Raw genomic sequence first — 8593 nt, 5'->3', positions numbered from 1 at the left:
ATTGTGAAACCCAAATATTGTGTTGATGTGGGAATAGTGTTAAAATTTAAGCTATTATCATTAACTTTATATCTATGGGAGGGGGAGCTTTGTATGACTTTATGGACTTCTGTTGTATCTCCTGTAATTAAGAAAATATTTGTGATGTGTAAGCATATTTGAATGTGTATAAAAATGTTATGTCTCCTAAGCTTTTATTCTAGACTCACAGAAATTTAAGATCTTTGCCAAGTATACAAACCAGTGCTATAAAGCCTGAGATTTTAAATATTTTAAGCTTACACAATTTTAGAGGATCATAATGCACCCGTTCTCAGGACTTGTGCAATGACTATAGGTAGACAGTAGGAAATAAATGTACTTTTTTGTCAGTGACATTTTATTTGAAGAAGGTCATTATAACAGTTCTAAGAGTCATACTAAAGCAACTTGGACAGATTTAATTAAATTTAATTAAGTATTATTAAATTAAATAATTTATTAAATTATTAAAATAAGTAAACTTCAAGTTTTAACAAGGCCTATCATTTGGATATTCTTATTTCTTGATTAAGAAAATCCTTGCAATCAGCCTCTTAAATGCTCCCTTTACATCTTTGTTCCTAAGTGTGTATATAAGGGGGTTCAACATGGGTGTGATGATTCCATAGAAAATGGATACCATCTTTCCCCGGTCCTTGGAGGCAGGGGATGGTGGTTGCAGGTACATATAGATAGCAGTGCCATAAAAAAGTGACACCACTATCAAATGGGAGCCACACGTTCCAAATGCCTTTCGCCGACCTTCAACTGATTGTATTCTCAACACTGCTTGGACAATAAAAGCATATGATATCAGAATGAGTGTCACAGGTATTAGAAGGAATAGCACACTGATAAAGAATAGTTCAGCTTCATTTGCTGTTGTGTCCACACATGACAACCTAAGCAGAGCAGGGACTTCACAGAAGAAGTGATCCACTTCCTTGTGGCCACAGAGTGGCATCTGCAGGGTCAAGGTGGACTGCAATACTGAGTTGCTGAAGCCACTAACCCAGGATGCAGCTGCCAGCTGGAGGCAGAGCCTTTGGTGCATGATGATGGAGTAGTGGAGAGGCCGACAAATGGCTACAAACCTATCAAAGGACATGACAGCCAGGAGGAGACATTCAGTGGAACCCAAAGCCAGGAAAATGAAAAGTTGTGCCACACAGCCACCATAACTAATCACCTTCCTGATGCTGCATATGTTTACCAGCATTTGTGGAACTATACTTGTGGTGTAGCAAAGGTCCAAGAGTGAGAGATTGGTAAGAAAAAAATACATGGGGGTATGGAGCTTGGGATCCAGACGGGACACAATAATTATTGCTAGATTGCCCAGGATGGTCAAGATATAGGAAATCAGGAACACCACAAAGAGTGGAAGCTCCAGCCATGGTCGATCTGAGAAACCTAAGAGGATGAACTCTTGGGGGACACTCTCATTGATCTTATTCATGTTCAATGGTTCAGCTCTTGGTTCTCTGGAATATAAAAGTAAGGTAACAAGCACATTTATTTACTATCAGTTAGTTACAAGCATTTTGCTAAGTTTGTATAAACTTACAGACTGATGCTATTAATAATGTGAAAATATATTGACAAAAATATACATATTTATCTTTCCAAGTATTTCAAGTGTTTCTATTTTTATTTAAGTGTATTAGCAAAATAAATTTCAAAAATTGTAAAGTAACATCAGTTTCCATATTCATAGAACTTATTTTATATAAAATATCAAAATTTGATCTTTTGTTATTCTGTAAATTCATTCTTCTCACTTCTTTCTACCCTGGGTACCTTCTATTAGATAGATATAGACACAGTCCCTGCCATTTGAAATCATTCTGTGAGAGTGTGCGAAGTCACTTCAGTCGTGTCCAACTCTTTGCGACCCTATGGATTGTAGCCCGCCAGGCTCCTCTGTCCTTAGGATTGTCCAGGCAGGAATACTAGAGTGGGTTGCCATGCCCTTCTCCAGGGGATCTTCCCAACCCAGGGATCGAACTCACATCTCCTGCATCTCCTTTGGCAGGTGAACTCTTTAACCCTAGTGCCATCTATTTTCTCCCAATGCCAATGAGACTCCCTATGTAAAAATTGTGTAAATTAAAAATAATTAAAATTGTGTAAATCTCACCCCTTCCAAAACAAAAGAACACATAGAAAGTATCTAATAATGGATACAACTGAGGACATATATATCTTTTATTTTAGAAGTTCAGAATTCATATAAGATTATTTAATGATATGGAACTGGACTTAGGCTCATAGGCTACCTTGCCTAATTAGTTACATTACACTGGGAATGTTTCTTATCCTCTGATCTTCAAGTTCTCACTTGTGAAGATAATCCTGCTTTTTTACGTTGTCTTGATACGAAACACATACACACATTGCTTAGTCTAGACCCTGGCCCTTAGAAAACAGAGCAGTGTGGATGAAAATAGAGTGTTTCAAGGTCTTTGAGGTTATTGAGAGAGGAATTACTTATAGTTTATAAAATTATAAATTTTCTAAGATTACCAATGAAAGATGGCTCTGCCAGTTGAAAACTCACCTTCCCTTTTTCTCCTTAGCCCCCAGACTATCAACCCTCAAAGTAAGGATCCTAGTAACCACCTGCTGTGAAGTATAAATGTGATTTTTCAGTGAAAACTGGCTGGCATAGTGCCTGGCACATAGAAACACGGTTATGTTAGTCCCAGTATGATAGGGATGTGGGAACTCTGAGACACTTTGCCCAGTCACTTCAGTCATGCCTGACTCTTCGCGATCCCATGGGCTGTAACCTGCCAGGCTCCTCTGTCCATGGAATTTTCCAGGCAACAATACCGGAGTGGGTTGCCATGCCCTCCTCCAGGAGATCTTACCAACCCAGGGATCAAACCCACATCTCCTGTGTCTCCTGCATTGCAGGCAGATTCTTTACCTCTGAGCCACACAGGAAGCCCTCCTGAGATGCTTTAAGCAAAAGCTATTCAGCGCCCTGAATTTCCTAAAACTGCTGCTATGTCAGCTCCACCTGCTAAATGTGTATTCATCCTGAAGAAATCTTAACAGGACACTCTAAATTATTTTATTATTTTATAAATATCAGAATATAAATTTTTCATGATTTCAGGTTCATTTGAATGTTAGCAATCTGTATGTTAATTTTGTTCTACTTATTCTGGGACTAGTAGCCCCCTAAAAATTGCCTTGCTCTCATTTGACAGAAACTTTGAGAAACATAGTCATAGATACAGACATAAAATGATGTTCAAATGTATCTCTAAATGAAAAAAAGTAGTTACTGAACATTTGTATAGCATGATTCTATTAATTTTAAAAATAGTATTTTATACATACATACATAAAGATATTAATACATAAAATAAAAATCACCTTGAAGAATACAGAAGAAAGTGTCACTGCTAAGAAATGGGGATGGTGGAGAGTAAAAAGAATTATTTATAAATTTGCCTGTTTTTTGTTCTAATTTTTAAAAAGCAGATATTACTCTTTTAACATTAAAAAAAAAATCCTCACTTAAAATTCCATGGGCAGAAGAGTCTGGTGGGCTACAGTCCATGGGGCCACAAAACTTCGGACACAACTGAGGGACTGAGCTTGTGTGTGTGCACGCGCGCGCACACACACACACACACACACACACACACACACACAGAAATTTACTCGCTGTATTTAACTCTCAGACCAGCATTGTTTTAGTTTAATACTTTGATCCCCATTAGGGTGCAGATCTTTGGAAGAAAATTAATTTTTTAAACTCTTCATGTTTTTTAAAAATTATGTCTGAATCTGCAAGGATTTTTTTCTAAGAGATGGATTGTGGGGGGGGCCATTTTGTATTTTATTGGCAAAAAAAAGAAGGTTGCCAAGGAATGGAGGAATCAGGTTAAACAGGATAAATGGCATCAGTAGAGAGATTTCACACAATCCATAATTTCCTTGAGTTGCACAAGTGTTGAACAGATCCCCTCTCGTCCATGTAACTGGGGTGAATGACACTTCCCAGTTTACCCAGGACTGCTGAGTTTACTCCTACTGTGCCTGCAGTTTGGTAACAGACCCACTTTCATTCTCAGTATTCCTGTTTGGATAAGGTGTAGTATCTCTTTAAATGTAATACTGAAGAGTGACACAATTCTTATATTATTGCTCAGGAGGTATCTCATCATGGAGGACATTGCATGTATTTTCTCCTCTCACATGGACAATGGCCTTTCCTGACTGATCCTAGATAGGATGTTACTTCCTGGAACTCAGTCAAGAAAGTCCTCTCTACGGATTACAGAAGAGGGAATCAGTTATTTAATCAACTGACCCCTCTCCCTCTGATATTTCGCTACATACAAACATGATAAACTACTTCTGCATCAATATGATATATTAGCTCACATATCTTGTCATATGTAATATCCTCTCATGTTCTGTAATGAGGGCACAGTAAGGGGGGAAATATTTATCACTCCAGCAGAAAGCACTGGAGCAGAATAAGATATAAAGATGATGGAGCCAGAAAATAGTGAGGAGAGAAAACAGGAGATTTCAGAGCATTGAATTCTTGTATTCTGCTTTACTCTTTTTTTTTTTTTTGTATATTCACCCATCTTTCAAGCACACTGTAACTTCAAATATTTATCCATTCTTGAAAGTATATCTTTAGACTAACTAGGTGTGATATCATTTTTGCATTTTAGAAGTTTTAAGTAATTTGAATTCTGATTCATATCCCCAGTGTTAGGACTGAAGTGTTTATTAACAAAACAAAAGAACAAAAACCTATGAAGTCCTTGTCTGCTTCTCTGAAATTATATCAGACAGGCTCCTGAGTACTACCTGTGGACATCTGCTTCAATTGCTTGCAATTGTGGCTATTCCTGAAAGGTTACTGAGAAGATTCCTCTGCTTTTGAGTAAATGTACATTGCCAGAATCTCAAGATAATGTTCATCTCATTTTGAGTAGCATTCAAGAGGGCAGCAGAAGAAAACATTTGAATTATGAGAGATATCAAGGAGATTAGATAGTGAGTATAACTGGGTTAATACAGCAGTTACTGGAAGTTGATAGAAGGAGAGAAGTTTAGAAAGCTGCTGATGAGATATTTATAAATTTTATGTGATGTATTATTCTTATATCTATCATCTGTCTACTGCATTCTCTTATCCCACATCTGACTTTGAACATTCAAAAAGATAAAGTTCAACAGAATCTTGGAAGCATCATTTTAAGCTACACTATGGAAAGAGCCTTGAAACAATAGAAGTAACAAGAATTTTAGTCCCCAAATAGCCAGTAAATCATTGTATAACTGAGCAAGTTATTAAATAGCTCTGGATATCAGTTTTACCTTCAGTAAGACTATGGGCATGATGTTTTCCTTTTAGCACAAAAACTGTTTACTATTACATTTTCTCAAATTATTTCATATCCCTGTGAGGTAGGTTTCCAAATACCACATAGATACCACATTCTTGCAGGAGTAAAAAGATGAACGTGCTTATGTTAGTCAAAGTATGATAGTGATGTAAGAACTCGAAGCACTTTGCCCAGTTTCTTCAGTCCTGTCCAACTCTTTGCCACCCAATGGACTGTGGCCCACCAGGCTTCTTTGTCCATGGGGATTCTCCAGGCAAGTGTACTGGAGTGGGTTGCCATGCCCTCCTCCAGGGGATCTTCCCAACCCAGGGCCCGAACCCAGGTCTCCCACATTGTAGGTGGATTCTTTACTGTCTGAGCCACCAGAGAAGCCCAAAAGGATGAATGATAGGAGTAATTTTTCACACGGCTAATACATTGTAAATTGGCTCATCAATACGAGGAAGTTTGTCAAAATTTTTTTCCATTTTATTAAAGATTAAATTTGCAGGCAGAAACTGAATTTATATTTTTAGAGAAATTACTTTCCTTAGGTCCTGGAGCTAGTAAATAACAGACTAAAGATTAGAACCTAAAGCTGACCTGCTCTAAAGTTCTTATTTCCCATAGATTTTACAGATATATTCAAAATATATTTATATAAAAAATGTTTGAACATCTTTGTACACAATATATAATTTGTATGTACATATGTAATTTATACTTTAAATACATAATGATATAAAACATAAACTATATCACATACAAAATATATACTTACACATAATATATTATAAAGTTTTTAGAAGCTGAAGCTGGATAAAATCAGATTTTTCCTAACAGATAAGTTGTTGGTCTTTGCTGAGATCTGAAATATAAACAGTCCACAAAATGCATGTTTAGAATACTCAAATTTAGTGTCATTTTATTTAGTAATTTTTGAAATATATTCTACTTACCTCCATCTTAAACATTGGCGATAGATCAATTTTATGTTCACGAAGACTTGAGTTTGAAATAGGGGTAATTTAAAGTGCACAGATAAACTGTCATCATCTTCATATGCTATTTAGTTGTATAACTGATTTGATGAAATTCATTCAGCTTATTTTAGTTATACTCAAAATGTAGCAAGTCATGATGTCTCCATTCAGAGTTAACTGGAAGATAAGAATGAAGTATTACAGATGATCTGAATGGTGTTCTGGCATCACCTGTAATTAGTGCATGAATTGCTATTTTCAGATTTCTTTTTTCCACTAGTTTTTCAAAATAGATGATCAATATTGGTATTTGCTTTGGTCTCTGGCAGAAATCTCAAACACTGAATTGCAAAAGTCTTCCCGCATAGTTTTTAGCAATTAACCATACCCAGTGGGAAGAGAGAAGGAGGAGAGCTTTATGAAGAGACATTCCTCTTTCATCTTTGATTTGCTCAGCAAACCCTTTCTCCAGGGACTGAATCCTCAACTTTGTCTAAGAAAAAATGACAGTGGGGACTAAAATATCTTTCAAAGACAATTTGGACTTTCTGCTATTGAATTGGAATTCATTTTCCAGTCTAAAGCGACTTACTTATTTCCCTCAGGAAGAAATTTTTATTCCATGTGTATATTTGCTGAGAACCCATCTGAGGTTATGCTACCAAACTTTTGATTTGTGTATCAGAAAATAGACCTCAATTTATTTTATCTTAAGAAAATTGCTTAACTTGGTTTATAACATATTTTACATAAAGCAGTTTTAAAGAATTTATGTAGAACCAGTGTTCTTGCCTGGAGAATCCCAGGGACGGGGGAGCCTGGTGGGCTGCCGTCTATGGGGTCGCACAGAGTCGGACACAACTGAAGCGACTTAGCAGCAGCAGCAGAACCAATATATTCTATATTCTTTAATAGAGTTTTAAAATTTCCAGGTTTAGTAACCAAGTTCTTCTTCAATTCACGATTATACAGATTGTCTGTAAAATTTAAATGTTTTATATTATAGTATTTATTGTGGCCAAAATATTATATTTTTATTCTAATTATTCAAGTTCTTTTCAATTTCTTTTCCAGGTGAGTAGATTTAGAAAACATATATTTATAATTCATAAAAAAAGATTATGATTTTAACAAACACGGGGAAAACCCACAAATATCCCGGAAAGCAATTATATGAATGGACAATTTGTTGTTGTTGTTCAGTCACCAAGTCGTGTCTGACTCTTTGTGATTTAGAATAGCAAATCCAAATAAACAAATGTATAAGAAAGTGTGGCCAAATTCTCAAATAGAGAAAGAGATATTAAAATAATGATGATAAAGCTCTTCATCTTCACCAGACTGGAAGCAAAAGAAGAACTGAATTTTACTACCAATGAGAATGAAGGAAAAGTGCTACTCACAGATTACTGGTGGAAATTCAAAGAGTTACAAGTTTTCCTGGGGAAAATATGGCAATGGCTTCTAAAAACTACATAAACTCTCAATCTAGTGCTGTTATTTGCAGGAATCATTCCTCTAGAAAGGACAAATGAACTATAATGTTTAATGCTGAAATGTTTTAATGACCAATGATAAAGAAAAATATAGGGTCCTTTGATAAGAAATTTACTACATAATTAATATATTCACAGAATGGAAAGTGTTCATTCATCTGAAACAAGGAATTATAGCACTAACACGTCTTGGAGATGTTTTCCTGTGGTTTTGCTGAATAAGGAAATAAAAAATGCTGAAACAAATACATAAGATGGTCCTACTTTTATAAAACAATAATTTAAGACACTTATATATGATTTTATTATGTATTGTGTGTCTGTATGAGATTACATGAGAAAATATCTAGTTTTTTTAAGAATAATAAGAATGACTAATTCTTAATTAACATTATTATGTAATTAACCTTAGCTTGAGTAATCTGGAAAAGGGCAGAGGGTAATATCTAGAGGAAGATGGGGCATGAAGTAAAGCTAGAAAAGAAACAAATTGAGACTTTGTGTATATTTAAAAGTTTTAAAAATTAATGACACTGGTTACTTCTCTACACAAGAGTAGGAGTAAGGTTGAGGATGGTTAGGGGACAAATTGAACTAGGGTATGAATTGTCTTTATAGTTGTTTTTTTTTTTAACAGATTGCATTTCAGTGAACAAAAATCACAGTTTAAGAAAAAAGTAAAGAACGGACTAAAAAGAATATGAATAAAAGTAAATCCCTATTCTGC

General features: G+C 35.5%; 1 protein-coding gene across 2 annotated transcripts; it reads right to left on the bottom strand.

The window, feature by feature from the left end:
* Positions 1 to 538: 538 nt before the first annotated feature.
* On the bottom strand, positions 539 to 6098 carry LOC129543254 (olfactory receptor 2B2). 2 transcript variants are annotated; one of them, XM_088831477.1, is made up of 2 exons: positions 6084 to 6098; positions 539 to 1480 (listed from the first exon to the last, which is right to left on the bottom strand). In XM_088831477.1, exons 1-2 carry the CDS (start codon positions 6096 to 6098, stop codon positions 539 to 541), a joined length of 957 nt encoding a protein of 318 aa, XP_088687603.1. The 2 variants fall into 2 exon arrangements, with proteins under 2 accessions (XP_088687603.1, XP_055262288.2); XM_055406313.2 differs by lacking the exon at positions 6084 to 6098.
* Positions 6099 to 8593: the final 2495 nt, after the last annotated feature.

Source organism: Moschus berezovskii, chromosome 23, assembly GCF_049115385.1.
Source record: "Moschus berezovskii isolate FMDL1 chromosome 23, NW_MosBer_1.0, whole genome shotgun sequence".
Lineage (NCBI taxonomy): Eukaryota > Metazoa > Chordata > Mammalia > Artiodactyla > Moschidae > Moschus > Moschus berezovskii.
The sequence above is the reverse complement of the archived record's forward strand: the minus strand, read 5'-3'. Positions and strand labels throughout refer to the sequence as shown.